Below are 24,153 nucleotides of genomic sequence, written 5' to 3'. Positions count from 1 at the left end.
CAAAAACAAACAAAAAAGAGAAACAAAAAAGAGAAAAACTAGAAGGAGTTTTAAGAACTAGAATCTATCACATAAAACTTAAAGGTAAATGGATTTATGAGTTTATGAGGAAGGTTTATAGAAGGAGGTGTTGTTTTAACTGAATTTTGAAAGCAAGATAGAATTTGAATGGTGAGTAGGTAGGAAACTACACACAGCAGAAGAAACTGCGTGCAAACTATGAGGAATAAGCCCACCTAAAGGAGGAAGAGAGTTCGAGAGATCAAAAGGGGTCTATGGAGAGGCTGGGATGGAACTCAGAAGTACTTTTCATGCCCTTCCTATGTGATACTCTGTTTCAATACTGATACTTCATAAAGTAGTAGCAGCAGCAACAGCAGCAGTAGTAGTAGTAGTGGTAGTGGTAGTAGTAGTTTGGTTCTTAGAACACAGGTTGTGCTCATGACCTATTCCTGGTGGGGTTCAGGAGACATTATGGGGTGCCAGGAATTGAACTTGAGTCAGCCATGGGAGGGCAAATGCTTTACATGCTGCACTATCACTGTGACCACTATATGCAGTTTACTTTTCCTTTTATTGTTTTCGTTGTTGTTGTTGGTTTTGTTTTTGGGGTCACAACCATCAGCACTCAGGTGTTAATCCTGGTTCTGTGCTCAGAAATCGTTCCTGGCAGGCTCGAGGACCATATGGGGAGCCGGGATACGAGCCACCATCTGTCCTGGGTCTGCTGCATGCAAGGCAAATGCCCTACCGCTGTACTATCTCTCCAGCTCATGCAGTTTACTTTTATTAATTATTTGAGGTAGGACATAATTTCAAATGCCTACATGAGTATTATGTTGCACTCTAAATACCCCCTAACTCCTAGTCTACAGTTTCAATAAGATGATGGCACTGTGGGCAAAAGCATTGTAAATGTGTTCCAAATGATAATATATATTCTTCTTGTATCTGCTTTAGTAGCCTTTTAAGAAAGTTTCTACATTTTTATATTTTCAAGTATTCCATAGTCTAGAGTAGTGTTTCTCAAACTTTTTCTGGTCCTCTTCTGAACTCTTTTTCTGCCTGTGGTTCTCCATCCTTTTCTAGTGATATGGCCCCATTTCTGAGATTCTTATATGTGACCCCTTTTAGAATCCCCTGAGATCATAAGGAGCCATATGAGCTTGGCTAAGATATGCAGATCTAAAAAAAGAGAAAAAAAAGATATGCAGATCTAGAATACATATAGGAAGAGAAATCATAACTGAATAGTTTTCATGAAGACACATTTATTCTTACAAAAATGCACTTACTATCAGTAGGTTCATTTGCTTTTCCAATTAATTTTTATCCATCTGAAGGAATAGCATAAGGACTTAAGCTAGAAAAGCCAAAGTATTATAGAGTTTATGGATATACTTTCTTGAAAATTATTTCTGGGAAACACTATATCTGGAGCACTCTCCACTGATTAACCTGGGAATAGGCTGATACAAAAACTATGGTGATCCTCACTTTCTGAGGCAGCTTCTCAAACATTTCAGATGCCCATTACTGGGTCCTGTCCATGCTCTTGCACTGGATTTTATGCAAAATCCTACCTCAGCGATACATTCTTCTTCATCTTCCTTAATTGGGGAAATAAATTGACTTTCTCAGTGCCTAGTCTCTGTATTCTTGAGTAGCTGTTTTACTCTACCCTCTCTGAAGTCAGTTTCTAAATGGTGTATGCCTCAGAATACACCAGTGAGAGGCTCCATAATCATGAAGTCATTTTATTTTCATTTTATTTGGGGCCACACACAGTTATTTATAAGTCTTATTCCTGTCTCTGTACTCAAGGATCACTCTAATGGTGCTTAGGGATCCTGTGTGGTGCATGGGATTAAACCCAGGTTGGCCACATGAAAGGCAAATACTTTCTATGCAGTATTAACTCTCCTGCCTTGATGAAGTTAGTTTAAATTTGGGACCTTTTTACCAAAAATGATGGTAAAATTCTTCTCCATTTCATTTCTTGGGCTATCAAATACAGTTTATTAAGGAACCAGATCTTCTATTTTATTCTTACCAGAATCCCATTCCTATTCTCTAATATCAAATAAATGTCCTATATAAAGAGAAGGCAGACTTAGAAAAGGATCCATTGCTCCTGTTCCGGAGGTCTGCATTCTGTGTGCCAACCAAGTATCTAATCTGTAAAAATATATAATTAATTAAAGAACCCTAATAGCACATTTATAGTGACCTTCAGGAGATTATTGGCTTTCTATTCTTTTTTTTTTTGTACCTACATTATAAGTTTTGAATGCAGATAGCTATGCTTTTTGACTTTCATCTCCCAGAAATTCTAATTGTGTTAATATAAAACAGAAAATCAAAAGTAACTGAATGAACAAATAAGCAAGTGAAGAAGTTAATGAATGAGTAAAAAACACATCTTTTTTTGTCAGAAGGTTTATTAAACTCTTGTTAGTTGATTAGTCTGTACTTCTTTTATTTCTGAATTTTAAGTGGCTTCAAATACTGATTGGTGTCTAAATTGTTGTTTCTAGGGTGATGCCAGTATTAAACAACTGTAGTTGTCAAGCACATTTGTGGCTGCACAGTCTAGGAATTATAAGCACTATTGTTATACTGCTAGTTTTTTGGGGTGTGTTCTCCACTGTTAGACATTCAGAAGTACAAGAAGGTGCCGAGAGGATGCCCACACTCACTCCAAAAAAAAGTCCTGGCGATGTCAGTCATACTTCTCCTGCATAGAGTGGTGAAGTATGGTCACTGGCAAAGTGGAGATTGTGGATGAGGAATGCAGCTGACTTGACTTCAGCAGGACTGGGACTTGGTCAACCTTTCCTCCCAAGACTGTCATCTATCAGCTGCTTTGCTTGTGTACCCATCAGTTTTATGGCTTGGTTTGTGTCTCTTTCAAGAAAAAAATGACTCTATGGAGCTGACCAAATGTAGACACTGTGACTGCTTTGTTCTTTATGGTTTTCCTAATCAGGATCATGAACAGCACCATAAGCACTGAGAGAAACAATGCTCTGCATATCTGGTTCTGTCTTCTGTCCCAAGCTGCAAAGCCTTTAAGGGTTTACTTTTAATAGCTACATAAAACTCTTAAATTAAATTGATTATAGACATTTTCTTCCTGTCACACATGCCCTTTGGCACAGCTTTACTGTTCAGTGTACACTATTGGCAATGCTTTCCCTAAAGGCATTATTTTCCATTCAATGTAATTACTTCAATTAATAAATCTAATGAGAGTAAAAGAGCTATTATCTTCTGCCTTGTTTTCACAGGAGAGAAAACTTTGATAATGATAAAGACAGCAAGCAATTACAGCAGGAGTACTTGAAAATTATATACATAATTGAGTTTAATTCCGTTTATAAAAATAAATTACATACACAAGTTTTTACTACAGAAAGGAATTTTAGGGTTTGAGAGTACAATGGTAAGGTACTTACTTGCCTCACATACAACTGAAACTGGTTTGATTTTTGGTACCTCATATTGTCCTTTCAGTACCAGCAGAAGTAATCCTGAATTTATGCTGAGTATTGAAGTTTATCCTGAGTAATGAAGAGGATACAGTGAGAACTTCTGGGTAAGTCCCAACCCCATGTCCCCACCACAAAAAAATGAAATAAAAGAAAGAGAAAGAAGAAAGAAAGAAAAAGAAAGGAAGGAAGGAAGGAAGGAAGGAAGGAAGGAAGGAAGGAAGGAAGGAAGGAAGGAAGGAAGAAAGAAAGAAAGAAAGAAAGAAAGAAAGAAAGAAAGAAAGAAAGAAAGAAAGAAAGAAAGAAAGAAAGAAAGAAAGAAAGAAAGAAAGAAAGAAAGAAAGAAAGAAAGAAAGAAAGAAAGAAAGAAAGAAAGAAAGAAAGAAGAAAGAGAAAGAAAGAAAAAAGAAAGAAAAGAAAAAGAAAGAAGAAAGAAGAAAGAAAGAAAAAAGAAAGAAAGAAAGAAAGAAAGGAGGAAGGAAAAAAGGAGGAAGGAAGGAAGGAGGAGAAAGAAAAAGGAAGCAAAAATGAAAAAGGAAGCAAGGAAGAAAAAGGAAGAAAGAAAGGAAGGAAGGGAAAAAGAATGTCAACTGTTGAAAAAAGTTTAAGATAGCATATATATTTAAGTCAACAAAGCAAAAATCATCTTTTACTAATGATGTATCTTTAACCATATTTTCTCAGTTAAGTAAATGCATAACTGCATTGCAAGAAGTTATTAAGACGATAAATTGGGGCCAGAACGGTGGTGCAAGTGGTAAGGCATCTGCCTTGCTCTCTCTAACCTAGGAGGGACCTTGGTTTGATCCCCAGTGTCCCATATGGTCCCCCAAGGTAGGAGCTATTTCTGAGCGCATAGCCAGGAGTAACCCCTGAGCATCAATGGGTGTGGCTCCCCCAAAAAACAAAAACAGAAACAATAGACAATAAAATTATTTCTCAATATAAAGTGAAAGCTTTTCTTTTTCTTTTGGCAATAGAAAAATATTAAAGGGCCAGAGACAGCATGGAGGTAGGGCATTTGCCTTGCATGCAGAAGGACGGTGGTTTGAATCCCGGCATCCCATATGGTCCCCTGAACCTGCCAGGAGCGATTTCTGAGCATAGAGCCAGGAGTAACCCCTGAGCGCTGCTGAGTGTGACCTGACCCAAAATCCCCGCCCCAAACAATTTAAGTTGTTTGGAGTGATTAGCAGCCCTACAATATCTATAGTATTAATCTTTAAAATTATATTTTTAGTATTGTTTCAGTCACCTAGTTAGTATTCTGTTTTTACTTTATGACCATAGAAGTTTCTTAACTAGTCTAGCACTGAGAAGTATCATTTCCAAAAGATTTCTCAGTGTTTTCATTTTCAGCACTTCATCTCAGACAATTTTCTTGGCTTACCATATAACAAGATACTTGAACGGTAGATGAATGCTATTGAATGTACTAGACCATAATATAAGATCAGCAAACTTGCTATAACTCTGATTTTGAAAAGTATCCACAAGTATGCTCCTTATCAAAACCTAAAATCATGGGCCTGAGAGATAGTACCACTTGCCTTGCAGGTGACTGACTCAGATTCAACCCCTGCATCCCTTATGGTCACCAGAGCACTTCCAAGACTGATTTCTGAGTGCAAAGCTAGGAGTTACTCCTGAGTATCATCAAATGTGACTCAAAAATCTAAACTAAATGAGTAGGGGCTGGAGAGATAGTGTGGAGGTAGGGCATTTGCCTTGCATGCAGATAGACGGTGGTTTGAATCCTGGCATCCCATATGGTCCCCTGACCCTGCCAGGAGCGATTTCTGAGCATAGAGCCAGGAGTAACCCCTGAGCGCTGCCAGGTGTGACCCAAAAACAAACAAAAAAAACCACCAAAACTAAATAAGTAAATAAAATTTACTATCATCAGTATCACAATGCCAATAAATTTATAAAGTAAACATATTTTGAAAACTTTTAATATAAACAACCCAATAAAAGACACTTAAGGGGGCCCGGAGAGATAGCACAGCGGTGTTTGCCTTGCAAGCAGCCAATCCAGGACCAAAGGTGGTTGGTTCGAATCCCGGTGTCCCATATGGTCCCCTGAGCCTGCCAGGAGCTATTTCTGAGCAGACAGCCAGGAGTAACCCCTGAGCACCGCCGGGTGTGACCCAAAAAAACAAAAAAACAAAAAAACAAAAAAAAAAAGGCCCTTAAGGGTTGGATTATTTTTGTGTATTATGGATTGATATTCTTCACAATGACTTCTATGCCTTCTGTTATATTTATCCCTTATGATGAATTTTTTTCTGAAAGTTGACTTTCATTCATTATACTTGCCTTATGAGAGGAGAAAGAAAAAACTGCAGAGATATCTAATTGAAATATTATAGTCAACATCATAGTTCAATATTCTGCTATTTCTTACAAGTAAGGACTTTATATAATCAAAATTGCTAGAAAAATTAGGATTTGGAAAATGTTTCTATTAATATATTATATATGGAAATAAAATAACTTCCATTAAGACTTAAGCTGCTACTAATTTATGAAAGTCCTACTGAGGCTTGCATTTCTTTTTCTTTTCTTTTCTTTTCTTTTCTTTTCTTTGAGGCTTGTGTTTCAATTAAATAAGACACTGACTGACTGAGTTACTCGTCAACTATAGAACAAAAAAGACCTACATATTTTGAGAGACAATTTGCATCCAGAAGCTCTCCCCTCAACAAAGTGCTAGCAAGACTTGAGACAAGACATTGATTGTTTGGATAATTGCTTTAATTGTATTTTATTTTACAATATTATGTAGTTATGAAGAAGAAAATTCACCCAATGTTTCAAATGTTGTTATTTTTGTATTTATCAGTTTTACAGTCAAATGTGTAAAGAAAATATTTCTATGAGTAGATGGGAAAGGACTAAAGAAAAAGAACAATCATTACATTTAATTTTTATTTTAGAAATAATAAAGCATCAATGCCCAGTTGATTTATTCAAAATCAATCAGCTATGGAAGGAACTGTTAAGTTTTTAAAACTCTCTTTTTTCTTTTTTTAATCTTCAATAGCCAGCTCTTGATTGGAGTTTTCACAAAATAATCCATTTAAATTTATTTTATGAGTTACAAAGTTTCTACTTCTGAGATTTACAATAAAACCTACAATTTCTACTTATGAACAGAAATGTTTTCCTTACATCAAATAACTTCTAAAAATAGTATTCTTAAATCTCGGGGCTCATAGACTCCAAGTAAATATTTTAATGAATTTAGCTTTATGCAAACACCCAAGTGCATTCAGATATCGTGTGAACAGGTGCCTATAAATTATAAGAGCCATGTAATGCATTGCTCTCTCAAACATTAACATATTTAATCTTGCTGCTTTGTACACTAGATCTTCATCCAAATCTTTGTGTTATCTACTTGTATATAATCATGAATAGTCCTAACCACAAAATTAAAATACATCTACTATGTAAAATGTTTTTATCTAAAATAAATACTCATTTCTCCAATAAAAATTTCTTAAGCTCCTCAGGAAAGAAGAAACAGTATGCATTTCATTTAGCTATCTATTAGAATAGAGCAAGGAGATGATGTACTAACTTCCAGGAACAAAAGCAAAATCCAGTATTCTGTGCTGTATATATTCATTTAACTGTACCTATAAAAATCACACACAAAAAAGTAAATTAATAACAAAAATATTAATAAGGAACCATTTACTTAGTGGCTCTTAGAGTATTGGTATTAATGGAGCCACAAATTCAAAATGTCAGGGCACATGCCCAGTGTGTGTAAATATGCAAATTTTAATACAACTCATCAGTTTCCATGATTAATCGCCAGTGAAAATGTAATCGACCTAAACATTCCTATCTTGAGGAGGAAAAACACGTTTTCCATGTAGAAGCTTACTTCAAGGAGGAAAACTCAGTTCAGCATTCAGCAATTGAACAGATGTTACCAGAAAGAAAAGGAGTGCTCAAAATATACTCACTAATTGAGTAAATTTCAATAAAGAAAATGCAGAAGTTTACATCTCCTATTACTGCAGTCAGTCTTTAAATAATTATAATGAGTCTGTAACTTCTAGCCAGCCTTCCTGCTCATGTATCATTAAAATCAAACTTCTAGTTCTGCCAGTGTGTTAGCTTGTCTGTATATTCACATAATTAGCACCTCATCATTTCATACTATTCTGGGACTTCCTCGCATACTCTAATCTCACATACAACACTGTGAAAAGCAGTTACTATCGCCTCAGAAACGCCTGCCGTCCTTCAACTTTTGCTACCTTTCCTCTCTAAGAAAAGCCTATTTTCAAAAGATGAAGAGGAAGGAGTTTCTTTTCCCCTGGGCGAATCAGGGGTTGCGCAGGATATCTTAGCAAATATGAGGAAGCCCAGCAAATGGAAACCCTTTAGTCAAACGGTCCAGTTCCATCCTCTCGGACCCGTGCAGTCCTTTACCTATTGCTGTCATTGGGAGGTTAGCGTCTCTAATTGGTGCTGAGAATCGAGGGCAGTTTTATCCGGGAAGCACTGCTTCCGGAGACCGTTTTTTGCCTAGCTGCAATTTTTGTTGACTATTTTCTTCTAATTCATCTCTTGGTTAAAAAAAAAAAATTAAACATTTAAATCTGACAGTCTTGATAACCACAACCCCACATTTACCTTTACGAAGGAACTGATTTTACGAATTAAAAACAAAACCCTAATTTTTAAAATACTGCTCCGTGACCAACTAATGTGGAAGCTATTTCTCCTTGGCACATCACGATACAGCCTTTGGGGTCTCCTTTCGCCCTTTTGTTTTGTGTTGAATTGGAAGTGGGATTGGGTGGAAGTAGGACCAGGCAGCTTTTGGCTGGTGGGTCTCGGCCAAAGTTTCTACGGGTCAAGTTGGAGTCTGGGCCGGCTCAGAATCTCCCTGGACCTTGCGGATTGACCGGCTCTGCTCGCAGCAGCCGCCTGGCAGGTCAGCCAGCGTGACGTTTGCCCCTGGACTCTTCCGAGGGGTTGAAGTATCCGGTTCGCTTCTGAGCCCAAATCGCCTCGGCCTCGGGCAGAGCCGGTGGCTTCTGGGGAGAACCCGCCGGTGGGAGCAGCGAAGTGGTGGGCAGTGGGTTCCTAGCGCCACGCACCGGCTTTGGGTAAGAGACCGTCTCGGGAAGGCTGGAGGGGCCGAGAGGGCGGCCTGGCAGGCAGCCTGGGGAGAGCTGGGCAGCTTCGAGGGGTGCTGTGAGCAGGAGCTGGGGTTACCTCCGGCCTGAGGCTACGAACCTGCGCTCCCTGTGCCTCGGGCGTTCAGAGACCACTCGGGAGCACCTCACACCCATTCCCACCGGTACTTGCGTTTTTCTTGGGTGGCACCAGGCCTGAGACACTGATAGGTTCCTTCCAGAGCCGAGCCTGTAGGGCTGCTAGCAGCCTTGGACCCCGGGACACACCTGTTGCAGGACAAGGACCCCCTGAGCCCGGCGCACGGACTCTCCCCAGTGGCCAGGGCTTGGGGTGTGCGAAGGGAGAGAGAGAAGCCCTTGCCTTGCTGGGTGCCCGGCTGTCTCTTCGCGACTGTGAACCCCTTAAACCCCCGTCCCCAGCAAGCAGAGTCAAGGCCGCTTCTAGCTAAAGTTATCTGAAGTGTTTCTGAGGGGCTGCGGTCCTTGCCACCGGCTGGGACAGCCGGGCACTGCCAGAGGTGGACAGTGGCAAACATCGGGTTCTGGAAGAACCTCGTGCCAGCTCCTGTTGGATCTGCTGGGTGCTTGTCCAGGAAGGATTGGGCGTGGGGACTAGTCCTAGAAGCCAGCACAAGCCGGCGCGGAGGCTCAGCTTCGGGGGACCCTGAGCAGACCGATCCATTTTATGGTGCGCCAAGCGTGGCTCCCTTCACGCTCTTCTTGTTCGTTCGTGTTGATCTCCCCCACCCGGCCTCCCCTCGAGTACTGGGGAGCAAGCATCCAGAGAGCCTCGAGGACTGAGAATTTTGGGCGGTCTTCCCCGACTGAGCCCCGGAACCTTGCACACCTCACATCCGCACGCACACTGCTCCGGAGCGCCCAGGCGAGGGTTGCAGCCAACACAGAAGCTGCAGGGCTGCCCTTCGCGCACTGCCGCGCTTTCCAGAGTTCGAACATCTCTTTGGAGGTGCGAGGAACCCTGAGAGGGAGGCGCTGGCGCCCCTTCCCCGCCCAGCGCTGTCCCTGCTGAGCCTCGGGAGGCCTCTTTTCTTGCTCTGGCGTTGTTCTAGTGATTTCCACCTCCACCCCAGCCCTTCCCACCTCCCTTCACCTTCTCGCGCATTTGGAGAGAGTTCACACTAAGAAAACGGGGGTTTTAATGGGGACTAAAAAGGTAAAATACCATTCAGAACCACACGCGTTTTCCTAAATCCTCTTTCTCAACTCCTCTAGCGGGTTCCTTCACTGCTTTTGAAAACCAGCCGCAACCCTTGTCTCACTTCTGGCTTGGAAGACAAGTGGGTGCTCAGGGGTCAAGAGGTGGATTTAAGGAGGACGGCTGGGGCTGGGTCTGCCCTAAGGTGAGGAAGCAGCCTCCCAGCAGTGGGGAGCTTCACCGACACCCCTGCCCCCTTCTTGTTTCCCGAACTCTATCCTTCAACTTCTTTACGGGATCTTTGGGAAATCACCTGCCCCGCCGCCCTCTAACCACGCCCTCCCTCACCCACCTTCCACCCATGCTCTCTCACTAGCTGGGTAAAGTCCAAAGCTAAGGCTGAGGTTCTAGACACCCCTTTCTTTTAAGTAGCTGGAAGTGTGTGTGGGGGGGGGGGGGATATCATTTTCTGAGCTAACAGGAATGACTAGAGGGATTTGAGAAAAATCCCTTGTATTTGGACTGCGTTTGCACATCCGTCTTTCTATACCCAATAGAAAGTCTTGGACTCTTCGTTTTAAGAAACTTTCTTTCTAGGAAAGTGGAGGCTGCCCAGGGGAGATCAGAGGTTTGACAGACGTCTTCAGAGGCAGTAGGTCTCAGCCTGGAGAGATTGTAAATTCATCTTTGTTTTATCTTTGTTTGCTTGCTTGTTTTTTGCTTTTGTTTTTAAGAGCAATGCAAAGTTCGCTGTTGAAAACGCACCTTTGCCAGTGCTGTCTTTCCATTCCGCCTGCATTGCCAGCATCGCTTTGAGGTCAAGATGGCACAGCCTGGCAAAGCATGCAAACTTGGATCTGGAACTACATATGTGTCCCTCTTCTGTTGCACACCCTAGGTGTGGCAGTAGTAAACAAGATCTCCTCTTTCTTCCCTGAAAATTTGAGAGATTTGCCTCGAGTGAGCCCCGCGCGGGGACACTGGGACTGTCCAGGACTTCGGGAATTTTTCGGTTTCAAGACCATCGATCACCACTCAGCGTTAGGTTGCCTGGAGCACAGAGTGGCAGTTCCCGGGATTCTTGCTGAGGCCGCCTGGTGGGGTGGGATGGGGTGGGATGTGGGGGAAACGCTCTTCCCCGCAGGGTTCCAGCCTTCTCTCATATGCTGCTTTGTTATGTTAGTCCAAGTCACAAAATAACTTGCGGGGGGGGGGGGAGGAAGCAGGGGCGGAAAAAGCTCGACGTCGCCCTCCGGGGACTGCACCAAAGTCTTCAGGCCTCCCCTTTATTCTCAGAATTGACTGCTGGACCAAAGTGTCCGCTCGCGCACCTGACATGGAGGAGTTGGGGGGCACTCCAAAACTTTTAGCTATGACAACACACACACACACACACACACACACACACACACACACGACTCTGTGCTCCCACTTTCCCTGGCATTCCTTTTTTGGGCACCCCCAACCTGGCATCCCCCCAGGTCCTGAGCTACTCTAAACTGGCGCCCCGGATCCCTCTGCGCTGTGGCTGTCGGACCCCCTTCTGATGTGTTAGGTAGGGTCCAGGTGGGATTCTTAGGAGCCTTTAGATCCCCTATTTCCCTTCTGTGCCTTTCCCTCCCTTCACCCTCTCAAGCTTTCCTTCTTTCAAGATTGGGACTCTTGTTTTCACATTTCCCCTTTTAAAAAGTTAGAGAATTGGGCAAACATTTAAATGATTTCAGTTTTTTTAGGGGAAGAGTAGACAATTAGCAAGGCATCCATCATCTCAAGCCTGAAGCCACATTTAAAAAAAAAAACAAAAACAAAATATCCGAGTTTAAAAAAAGACACCCAAAGTGAATACGAAATAGAAACTTCTAGCACATGGTAGCCCGTTTTCTCCTTTCCGCAAGCCTGAGCATCCTTCCTAAGCCCTTCCCAAAAGTGCTCCTTTGGGGACTTACTTGGCCCGTATTTACCCAACTGGGGCTAGGGAGAGAGAGAGAGAGAGAGAGAGAGAGAGAGAGAGAGAGAGAGAGAGAGAGAGAGAGAGAGAGAGAGAGAGAGAGAGAGAGAGAGAGAGAGAGAGAGACAGAGACAGAGACAGAGAGAGACAGAGACAGAGAGAGACAGAGAGAGACAGAGAGACAGAGAGACAGACAGAGACAGAGACAGAGAGAGACAGAGACAGACAGAGACAGAGACAGAGAGAGACAGAGAGAGAGACAGAGAGAGACAGAGAGAGACAGAGAGACAGAGAGAGACAGAGAGACAGAGAGAGACAGAGAGAAGCTGCTTCCGAGCTCCCAGAAATCTTTTGCCAACCGTCTGCTGCCCTTCTGGATTCCATTCTTCTCTTCCTGAGGAGTATTTTGGTTAGGGGCTTTAGGGGAAGGGGAGGAGGCAAGTTTCAAAACATCCGAAAGCAGGCAGGCGAGACCTGCGGCGGTGAGCGCGTCCGTCAGAAAGGTGGCGCCTGGGGGCTCCTAGCGGCCCCGAGCAGAGGTGTCCCAGGGCGGCTCCACCATGAATATGAATAGGAATCCGTGCTAAATGGGACAGCAAAGCGCACCGCCCTGAAGGATGGCACGTCATCCTACCCAGCCCAGGAGAGATAGGAGGGTTCCTTTTGTCTCTTTTCTCCTCCGCAGCTCTATAAAAGCCCCTCTTTCTCGGCGAGAGGTTAGTTCACGCACGTACCAACTAGCTGTCCAGGAGCCTGCCCAAAAACTTGCGAGGAGGGCGCAGGGAAGGAGAGAAGCGGGGAGACGCCAGCTTCTCTTCCCGCCTCTCACTGCCGAGCAGCGGGCTTCTGGGGGCTGTGCGCACCTCGCGCCCTTGTTCCCTTTCGCTCGCGATCTGCTCCCGCTTTTCCGCGTCCAGCTTCTCCGTGCGCCGTCGGGCCACATCCCTGCCGTACGATGAATTCTGACTCGAGCTCTGTCTCCAGCAGAGCCTCTTCCCCGGACATGGACGAGCTGTACCTGAGGGACCACCACCGCCGCCACCACCACCACCACCCGGAGAGCCGCCTCAATCCGGTGTCGTCCACGCAGGGCGACCTGGTGCAGAAGATGCCCGGGGAGAGCCTGTCGCGCTCGGGCGCCAAGGCGGCGGGCGAGAGCAGCAAGTACAAGATCAAGAAGCAGCTGTCGGAGCAGGACCTGCAGCAGCTGCGGCTCAAGATCAACGGGCGGGAGCGCAAGCGCATGCACGACCTGAACCTCGCCATGGACGGGCTGCGCGAAGTCATGCCCTACGCGCACGGGCCCTCGGTGCGCAAGCTCTCCAAGATCGCCACGCTGCTGCTGGCCCGCAACTACATCCTCATGCTCACCAGCTCCCTGGAGGAGATGAAGAGGCTGGTGGGCGAGATCTACGGCGGCCACCACTCGGCCTTCCACTGCGGGACCGTGGGCCACTCGGCCGGCCACCCGGCGCACGCCGCCAACGCCGTGCACCCGGTGCACCCCATCTTGGGCGGCGCGCTCGCGTCCGGCAACACCTCGTCCCCTCTGTCCGCCGCCTCCCTGCCCACTCTGGGCACCCTGCGGCCTCCCCATTCTCTACTCAAGGCGCCCTCGACACCCCCAGCGCTGCAGCTGGGCAGCGGCTTCCAGCACTGGGCCGGGCTGCCCTGCCCCTGTACCATCTGCCAGATGCCTCCGCCGCCGCACCTGTCCGCCCTCTCCACCTCCAACATGGCCAGGTTGTCGGCGGAGTCCAAGGACCTGCTCAAGTGAGCGGCGCAGGAGGGGACAGCGGCGGGAGGGACCGGGACGCGGGGCCTCGGGCGCAGAGGGTGGCTGGGGCTCGCCAAGGGTGAATGGGCGGGCGCGGGGCCCTCCCTGGAGGGCTCCCCACGCCCTTGGAGCGCACTCGGCCCACCCCCACCCCGCCCCGGACTCCTTCCTGGAGGAAATAAACCCTAACCTAACTGCAACTTCTAGGGCCGGTGGACAAGAGGGACTTGGATGAGACGTCGTGTGCTTTGCATGCATGCTTCTTTGCCCTGGCCGCACCAGGATTTCACTGCCATGCACTCTTGTCAAAACTGCATTTGTGGTCTGAAGGAAGACGAGATTGGTGTCCTTTCAAACGTGCCATAGGGACTTGGAGTTGGCTTTCTCCAGCTCCGAGTTTCACCTGGGAAAAGACAACCAACCAACTAACCATGCGTTTTGTGCAAAACAAATGTAAATATTTCTTCAAGAAGGATGCAATTAGGACTGTCACTGTCCTCTCCACCGCGGTGTATGGGGGTGAGGGGTGGAGAGAGAGAAAGCCTGTGTGTGTGTGTGTGTGTGTGAGAGAGAGAGAGAGAGAGAGAGAGAGAGAGAGAGAGAGAGAGAGAGAGAGAGAGAGAGAGAGAGAGAGAGAGAGAGAGAGAGAGAGAGAGGAGAGAGAGAGAGCACCAATTTTTTTTTTTTGAGTTCTGACTCCTCTGGCATCTTCTACACATCGGGTCTCCTTACTATCCAGTATAAGTCAAAGGAATGCATGTACGCACGCTTCTAACTGAAACTTGTCTGACTTAAACATGTTGTGCAGGCTGTGAGGCCATTTTCCTTGTAACAAGGATTTATTAGTGAATTTTCCGAAGTACTCCATATATCTGTCTGTAGTCGTATGACATGAAAAGGGGGTAGAGTGCAAGACCCAAACTCACCCACCAGCGCTTCTTCCTCCCGCCCCACCGCTCTCTCCATTCCCCACCTTCCCAAGCTTTCCTGGTGGCCTGTGACTGCAAAAGGCTTGTGCTCCTGCTATTAGCTTGTCCCCTCCCCCTTGCTCAGTTATTCTGCATGCAGGGTCGGCTCTCTCCATCATCAGCTTTGAAAACATGTTGTGGTTTAGAGAGGGGTGCCATTTTTATTTTCCCAAACATTTGCTTGAAATATTTTGTTAGGGCCCCAAAGACAACACCTGTCTTTATTTTTTATATATTCTTGATAACTATGATATATTTATTAATAACCAGTGTTTCTGGATGAGATTTCAAATAAAAAAAAGAAAACTTTAAATCCTGGCTTTGGTTTTGCTTAAATGTTTTAAGGTGGGATTAGGGTTTAAGGGGTATGTGAGCCAAGTATCTGGGAGGGGAAAAGGAAGTTCCTGGGTGGGCCAATGTGAAGATATCTTCTCTTATTATTTACATGTAAAAGTGTATACTTATGACAATAGAGTTTTTTCAGGTGGATGCATCATTCTTTTTGCCAATCTTTTTATGTTTGAGCGCTTTCCTCTCTGCAGTAATCAGATCCTCATAAACTCCACAGTGACATTTTTTAGAAAGGAAGCTAAAGTCTCAGAAGAACAGGAATGAGCAGCAGTGCATAATGCTGGGGCTGCAATAATTGATAAAAGATATGACTGAAACAGTAGTCAATTTTTCTCTATACACGGTTTCCATGGCCCTTTCCTCCTCTCTCTCTCTCTCCTCTTAAGTAGATTAAAATCCAGAGCCAACAAAAAGTGGTCCTAGAAGATAAGCTGCCCCATTGGCAGCAGGCCCTGCAGAGAAAGAAAGACCGCTCTGTTGGCTTTAAGGATGAGTGAGGTGAGGCCTACAACAGCCCAGCTCTCAGCAGCCATGGAGTTGTAGTGGGAATACTCTTTTATTCCTCTCCGGGAAAACTGTAGTTTGGATTAGTTGAATATCTTGGGTATCTTTCTCAAAATCCATGGTTTAACACAACTTAAAAAAATTATCTTGCTGTCCCTTCCCAGTCTACTTCAATGCTTTTAAAAGGTTTTGTATAAGAAAAACAATTCAGCAAGGTTTGTGTATTTGTTTACAGCAGGTTTTGTTAGCTGCACTTGCACAGATTTATGTGTCTCATGAAGGGACACAGAAAACTGACAGAAATGTGCCACATTGGAAATGGCTTTTGTATTGGACTTAATATCACCTCTCCATTGACTGAGGTCTAAGCCCCTCATCAAGACAGGTAGATCAATGATTTGAGCAACTGAGATCTCTCCAGGCAGAACCCTGAAATGAAGCAGCCTGTGCCTTCCTAGGCTGCCTTTCCTAGGCTGCCCCTTTTTGGGAAGGCTTCTCATGGATCCCGATTCTATTTAACTCCCCCTCCTCCCCCACTGCCAAGGGGAGAAAGACCAAAGTGAAGGGTCTACAGTAGAAGATGCCTATTTCCTCTAGTTTTAGGTAGACAAATGGGGGAATAATCGTCTGTTTCCCAAGAGTGATTCATTTCTCTGAGCAAGCAAAGAGCTGATGAGGATTTATTTGAAACCAACACAAGCCAGTCTCCAGCCTTGCCCAGTGTGTTTATTATTTTGAAAGGGGAGGAGAGTGAGAAGTTTCATCAATCACCACCCCCAGCCTCTTGCTTCTTTTGAGTACCAGTTTCAAAGGTCGGGTCCAGGGGAACCACTGGAGGTCCGCCCACTGTAAACTATGGGCTCTTCCCTTCTCTCAAGGTACAGCTTAAACTAAAGAGGAAAGAAAACAATTCCTTAACGGCGGGGGGAAATGTTGACTTTTGGGGTGTTGCTGCTGCAACTGAAACTCCTTGAGTTGCCCCCAGGCAGTCAATTTAAAGAAATGTGGGAGAGAACAATGCTAAAAAGAAAACGGAGCCCAGGAACTCCATTCTAAATTTTCCAAGTGACCCAGCAAAGTGACTCCATTTTCAGTGTTCCAATGAGTCAAGCTCCTCTCTGAGCCCTTAAATTCCTTGACCTAAAGACTGTGAAGAAAAGAAAAGAATTTCGACAAAATCGGACAGGAAGTTGATTTGTATTTATCTGAAATTCCTTGATTTGGAGGGGTTAGAAAGGAGATGTTTCTTACTTGCTTTCCCCTTTACACTATCCAAATCTCAAGCCGAAACAAAAAGACGAAGCCAGCCAAAGCAAGACAACTAGACGGGATAGTTTCCTTTCATTTTAAATTTGCCACTTTTTCCTAAAGTCTTGATTCGAAGGAAGTTTTATAAGACATTCTAGAAACGCAGCCATAATCCTTTCCTTCCTATCTGGCAAGTTTGGGAGAACCCCCTCATCCTTGAGAAATTGTGCCTGGATTTTTAGGAAGGAACTAGGGAAGGACAAAATCACACTTGAAAAGGAAAGCGTCCTCCTGGCATTTATCTAAGCAGTCTGGATTCATATGCTGAAAGGGGGCAGAGAGAAAGAGCCTGCGGGATCCCACTCCCCTAAAGGCTTTCTAAGTCCTTGAAGTCCTCCTGTCTGGTCTCCAACATTTTTAGACAAGCTGCTCCGGTGCCACAAGTTTTTGTAGCCTATTGAACACAAGTTGCAAAATCTTTCCTCCAACCTCCATCTTTCCGTCGAAAAAGTCTTCACTGTTCTTTTAAAAGGCTTCTGGCCGGTCTCCGTGGCGTGGGTTTACCCCTCGCTGCACGCCCCCCCCCCCGTCTCGAGCACAGCCTTCCTAAGGATGTCCCCCCAAAGAAGCTATCTCCCCCCTCTAGGGCTGAGAACTTTGGTGTGGGATTGAAGGAATCGGTCCCAGTTTGCCAGGATTTATGTCCTCTGGGGTCCCTTCTGTGCCTCGAGGCCCAAGGGACCTTCTCTGGGCCTGTTGGGGGCTACGTTATGGAAAGGGGGCCGTAAGGAGAGGATGGTGCAGCTACCACGGCTCAGGATTAGGGTTCCAGAGGCTCGGGGTGGAAGGCTTGGCAGAAATACAAGGGGAGCCGCCGCCGCCCATGGCAAAGTCTCAGTAAAGTCCCGGGAAAGGGAAAAAGCCTCGGTGAGTCCTGGGGAAAAGCACAGAGCAGCCTCTGCAGTCGCAGTGCGAACTTTCGGGGCCGAGGAGTGTGAGGATCCTCCCCACCCCTGAGTCTTTCTGAACCTCCCAAGTGCCCTCCTGTTCCTTGTGAGGTGAAAGTCGGGGTTTGCGGGCCGCTTCATCAGTTGAGTCCCTTTTCCACTTAATTCTCCCTAGAGGGGCAGAGAGGGAGGACGACAAAGAGGAAAGGGAGCATGAAAATTGTATGCTCCACGTTCGCTGCGCTCCCCCGTTGGCCTCCAGCTCGGTTTCTCCCGAGCCGGGAGACTGGCGGGGCACCTCGCCTAACGCGGTTTGCCCTAACGCGGAGCAGCTGGCGGGCTCGGGGCTGGCGCGGCGTCACAAGGAGGCACCCGATCGCCCACATCTTCCGATCACCCACATCTTTTCGTGGTCGGTCCCGACTGCCCTGAGCAAGGCGGGTGCCTCTATCAGATTAAAAGCGGAGAGGTGTGGGTCCATGCTAGACTTCTCCAAAACTTGCGAGAAACTTCAAACTATCTAACAGGCATTTAGGAAAGTCGGGGTGGTGGGGAAATAGAAGCGCAGAAACGAACGCATCCATCCAAATGTGGGCAAAGCGTCGTGGGCTCGCTTTGGGAGCTAAGTTTCCTTGCGCCGCTGGGACAGCTCCTGCCCGAAGGATGTTCCACTCTTGGTTAACTTGATTTGGCAGATCGGGTTGGATGGCCGGGAAGACTCCGGCCCCTGGGCCTCGCCCCTAGCCCGGGACTTCTCGGGCCACACTGCCGTCCAGCTCCCCGCGACCCCAGGGCCCTAGGCTCCAAGCTGTAGCTTCCAAACCAAGTCAGCTCCGGGCCACTCTACTCCGATGCCAAATGCGGACCTGGGGCCCTAGAATGTCAAGGATGACACTGGTCTTCAGAGCTCTGCGGAGCTGGGGCTTGGCTTTTTGAGAAGGCTCTGGTGGAAGTGCGGGGTTGAAAGCCCCGAATCCCCCGCCCCCCAGGAAGGCAGCAAGGGCGGCGGCTAGCTACCAGGGGCAAAGAGGGGCCCAACTTAGTATAGCTGGTCCCAGAAGTTTGGGGTTCCCTCTGGCCCTGACGCGATCAGGATGAGTTTTTCACTTGAAAGGAGTCTTTTGGGTGGGGGTCCAACACCCGAAGGAGTGCGGAGTGCCAGAGCCTGATTCTGCGGAGGGATAGTGGAGGGGCTCGGAGGAGCAGATACGACATTTCTGCAAGATGGGGCCCTCACGGAAAGGTCTAGAAAACTTAAGAAACCAAGTTTTTTATTCCTTAGGAAACTTGCCTTTCAGTGGGTTGTTAAATTGAGAATGTGTTTCTGCGCTGGTGGGCGACTTAGCTCCTTAGAGGGTGTTGGAATAAGCACATTTTACGAAAACTTTCCTTTGTTATTGACTCTCCCCCTCTTGCCCTACCCTGGGTGGGTGGGTGGGGGACAAGGAGAGTACAATATTCATTGACTCCTTCTGTAAACACACAGCTGGTCACTCAGTAATCTAAGCCTCCACATCCCTTCCTCTGCCTTTCCTCATTGTCCTAGACTTCAGCAGCGAATATTTTGTTAGGCACGGGGAGAGGCAGCTGAGGAAAAAAAAGTAATGCGCAAAGCTGCAAGAAATAAAGATAGTGAAGTGCATTAGAAATAAGTCCTGTCCTTTGGATCCTCAGAGTTCAGTGGGAAAACACAGGTCACTGAAAACGGTCAAAAACAAACAACAATGACAGCCATTGGCCTCACAAAATGCAAGCGCATCTTTTCAGGGGCCTTTGCAGATGTTGGAAACTACTGTGATTCCTTCTACCAGATCTCGAGGACAGGAGCAGATGCCATTGATTAATATGGAAATAAAAACAAGCAGTGTTGACAGTACTTGGTTTCATCGCAGTTGCTTGGAGATTTATTGACACTGAGATAAACTTCAGTCTGGGGCTGAACTCTCTGTAATTCATGTCTCCATTAGTTATCACCAAATGAGCAAATCGTTTTCCTTTTAACTGGTGTTTAAAAGAGAAAAAAAAAGAGGAGAATGGCTGGGGAATTTTTTTTTTTTTTTTTTTTTTTTTTATGAATTTGAGTCCGTTACAGAAACTTGTCTCTCCACTCCAGAGTTCACCAGGCTCTGCTCTGAAGATAAAAACAATCCTGTAATTTCCTTCAAGAACAAAAGTTTTCAAAGAAACGACCTGCTTGGTATCTCCCCCAATAAAGCAGAATTGACTTAATGGTCTGTTAATTACTCCATCCCTGCAGGGGTGGGGGAGCTGCAGGAAGGGCTGCAACAAACCCTCTGTTGATTGAAGCTGTGGTTTGTCCCTAAAGGTACAGCTGGGACTGGGGCCATTGAAACCCCAGACAAAACAAAATCCCTGATAAATAATCCTACCTACAGCACAAAGATTCAGCATACAATTGTCAAATCTGTGAATCTGCGTTGGCTTCTCAGACAAGACCAGAGGGGAGCTCCTTTGGAGCTTCCGGTAATCTTAAAAGCTGGAGACCAGGGGTTTTTTTCCACAAAGTTTTAAAAAGAGCTTATTTGACTCTTCGGTCCCCTTAACCCCCTGTGTTTGAATGACTCTTTCATTGGAGATCCTGACTATCCTTCTTTTATCCAGTCATCTTTTATATATAATAGCATTTTGTTTCAACATTTAGTGCATTTTTTTGCATTTGTTCCACTTTTCCAGTTATTTCTCACTTAATGATTTCAATGGAAGAAAGCAAATCTGAATGCCAGTTTAGAAAAAGGACAGCAGAATCAACAGAGAACAGTTTTAATTTCAGACGTGTGTCACTTTTCCACCTAGTAAAGTAACAACTACATTTTATGACATAAAGTATTTCTAACATTCAAAAATTGGAAAGCACTTCTTAAATCTCTGCAAACTGAACAATAATCCAATTATTGTGGCATCAAAGTCGGTTATGTGGAAAAGAATCAATTTTTGAAACCCTTTCTATGAAAGAAAATATACACAGAAGCTATTTTACATTAACTGAAAAAACATTGGCTTCAATTTGGTATAAATTGGTCTTTATAGGCTCATTTAAATAAAGCATTCCGGAAGAGTAAAAGATGGCATCAATGAAAATGGGTGTCATGAAAGTGATCAAATGTGGATACTATTAGCTATTCTAAAATTTTATTCTTTGCATTAGATGATAGCAAGAAGAATCTATTGAGTCACATGGTTTGCCACAGCTATCATGACATCTTTAAAAAGTGACCTTTAAAAGTCGTGCTTGGATCCTGAAAAAGTAGCACAATAGGTAAGTGTTTACCTTGCATGTAACTGACTGGGATTCAACCCTCAGGACTACATATGGTCTTTTGAAAACCATCAGGAATGGTCCATGAGTAAGAAGTAAGGTGTCCATGGTCAGGAGTAAGCCCTGAGCACTACTAGAAACAAACCAAAATAAAATTTAATAAAAAATTTAGTCATTTCTGATAGAGCATTGCTTTCCTTGCCACAGTTGACTAAAAAAAATTTTTTTTTTTTTTTTTTGCTTTTTGGGCCACACCTGGTGATGCTCAGGGGTTACTCCTGGCTATGTGCTCAGAATTGATCCTGGCTTGGGGGATTGTATGGATTCTAGGTTAGCGCATACAAGGCAAACACCCTACTGCTTGAACCACCACTCCAGCCCCAGTTGAATAAATCTTGAACTAAAATATATGGACAAGATATAGATGTTAAATTACAGGTGACTGGCATTAAACTGTGAGTTTAATGAATTTCATAAAGATTAGTGACAACAACTCATTGGTAAAGTTTAAAAATCTACTTAAAGAGAACTTTCATTTACACTCAAGTTGGACTTTGCCTCCATCCCAGTCAACGTTTTTACTTCTCTTTTCTTCTCAATTATTTGAGTAAATAGGGTTCAGACTTATAGCAACACACACATCGTGAGTGTTGTAGTCCATACAGTGTTGCTTCAATAAAACCCATACTGAAGGCCACCTTTGCATAGCTACTCAATGACATCCTGACTTCTCCACCATTCTATGTAAGGTATGAAAAACGAGAAATCATGCTTTGTACTAAAGAATCCACATGTGGGGACTGAACCGGAAATGTCAAAAGTAGAGGAGGCAGTAACTTCAAATGTTTTACTTGTTATATTATGAATAAATTAGATTCCAAGATGAGATAAAGTACTCTTTTAGAAATTATTCTTGTTGATCACACTATGTGGTAATGTATTAATTTCTTTTCTGCCTTTCTCCATCCAAATGGCATTTTGATTTAGTTTTGGAGGTTGGACCACACGCGGTGGCACTCAGGGTTTACTTTTAGCTCTGTGCTCAGAAATCTCTACTGGCAGGCTTGGAAGGGGTGGGGGAACAACCATATGGCATGTCCTGAATCAAACCAGGTTCTGTCTTAGGGTGGCCGCATGCAAGGCAAACATCCTACTGCTGTGCTATTGCTTTGGCCCTTGTTTTAGTTCTAACAACAAAAAAAAGTATTCACCTTTTTTTTTTTTTTTTATTCTGGTTGATGGTCAGCAGTTACACACACTTAGTTGTGGCTTACCAGAGATTGCACACAACAGGAAATCCCACCCTCCTTGTGTTGAGGAGTCCAAACAGCACTGCTATAAAGATCAGGCTTGGACCATGTGGAGAGGGACAGTTTAGAGGACATAACTCACAGTCTCATGCTTGCAAGACAGATACTATGTTACTAAGTTACCCTCCATTAATTTTGGAGAAGTCTTTTTTAATTTTAAAAATTAATTTTCTTCCATTTCTTGAAAACTTGGAACATTGTCAAACAGTTAACAAAAGCATTTGGTCTTTCCAGGGTCACAAAGTACAGTGACTATACAGTTTTTAAAACATCTAAAATAGACAATTTTTCTATTGTAAAAGATAGTGTCTTACATTCACTTAGCTTTTGATGGTTAATACTAGAGTTTAATAAAAGGAATTTATGTAGGAGTTGCAACTTAAAAGAAGCACTAACATAAAGTGCATTTTGGGGGCTGAAGAGATAGCACAGTGTAGGGCATTTACATTGCATGACCCGACCAAGGATGAATCCAGGTTTGATTCCTGGTGTCCCATGTGGTCCTTAGCCTGCCAGGAGCTATTTTTGAGTGCAGAGCCAGGAGTAACCCCTGAGTGCAGCAAGGTGTGGCCCAAAAACAAAAAAAAATGTGTATTTTTGATGTTATATATGTTTAAATATCGTTTGTACAATTTAAGGGAAATATTTTAGTACTAATTATAGGACACACAAGATGTGGTATGTGTGTTCATTTTTATTTTATTTTATTGGACCTACAAGCAGTGATTAGGAAGTGTGGGGAGATATATCTGGCAATACCTGAGATTCGACACTTAGACCTTGATAAATTAGTGCTGTTCAGGCCCCTGTGGTGCTGAGGAGGGGATGAGTGTATGTGATGCTAGGAATAAAACTCAATTCTTTGTGCATGCCATGTTTTCAGTCCTGATCATTTTGCTATATTTCTGACCATATAGTCATGACATTAAATATGCAACACAAAATAATCCACTTAATTCTTATTGCAAACCAAAGAATGTGGTACTATTCATTATTCCAAACTTTGCAGATGAGAAAACTGGTTCATAGAAAGTTAAGTAACTTTCTTGGGTTAGACAACTGGTATAAGTTAGATCGGGAACTTTTAAAACTTTAGTGAGACATAGGACAGCATCAATAGCATTGTCTGGGATCTTTTAACACATGATGAGGTTTAGTGGCAAAGTAGTCAGATAGAGCATCACAGTATCTTGGATTCTGGTAGAAGACAAGAGTCCTGGCTGAGAAACAAAGGACACTTTCACTCCCAATATGTGCACAATCATGAATTTCATGTTTATGTTTTATCCTGTGGTCCTTCAATTCCAAAAGTGCAGTGAAAAAGTAGATTCTGCACATGAAATAGATTGCAACTCACGTGAAAATTCTTGATATTAGAAAACCTCAGGGGCTGGAGTGATAGCACAGCAGCAGATAATGAGTTTTAGCAAACCTACTCCACTTTTGTCCTGAAGAGAAACCTTATATTTATTGACCTTAACAACCAACAAACCTATATTCTACCTATGTTCTCTGTCTTCCCTGGCTGTTTTCTGTGTAAACACTAATGAACAGACATTTCAAAAGAAAGCTTCAAAACACATGAGAATATCAGATTCCTGTGGAGACTCTTCTCAGTTGAAGGTTGAGATGAATCCACTCAGAGTGCTTGGTACACTGTCACAAGTGTTTAAAACAAAACCAGTCTATTCCTATACTTCTTCCCCACACAGACATCATACATATGACTGAATTTGTATGGCATATAAGAATATATAAAATAAAGGTTTGTGTATGCATGTTTTTATTCTACATATGAGTTGTGATCTAATCCTTCTGCCCCCTTCCCCATATTATGTGCAAGAACCATCAACTTTGAATTCTTTTGGATATACCCATACTGTGTCCACTGCTCATATTAGTTTATTTTCTTTGTTATAGAACATAGCTTACTTATAGCACATAGCACCCTGTTATGTTCAATGAACATGGGTACAGATATTCATGTATGTCTCCAAGACATAATATCAAT

At 44.2% G+C, this 24,153-nt stretch overlaps 1 protein-coding gene across 1 annotated transcript; it reads left to right on the top strand.

Moving 5' to 3' along the window:
- The first annotated feature begins 12,715 nt into the window (after window positions 1–12,715).
- OLIG3 (oligodendrocyte transcription factor 3) lies at window positions 12,716–13,540 on the top strand. The gene has a single exon (XM_049788030.1). It carries the CDS (start codon window positions 12,716–12,718, stop codon window positions 13,535–13,537), a length of 822 nt encoding a protein of 273 aa, XP_049643987.1. The 3' UTR covers window positions 13,538–13,540.
- Window positions 13,541–24,153: the final 10,613 nt, after the last annotated feature.

The sequence above is a fragment of the Suncus etruscus genome, chromosome 15 (assembly GCF_024139225.1).
Source record: "Suncus etruscus isolate mSunEtr1 chromosome 15, mSunEtr1.pri.cur, whole genome shotgun sequence".
In the NCBI taxonomy this organism is placed as follows: Eukaryota; Metazoa; Chordata; class Mammalia; order Eulipotyphla; family Soricidae; genus Suncus; species Suncus etruscus.
Note: the sequence above shows the minus strand (reverse complement) of the source record. Positions and strands in the feature narration are given on the sequence as shown.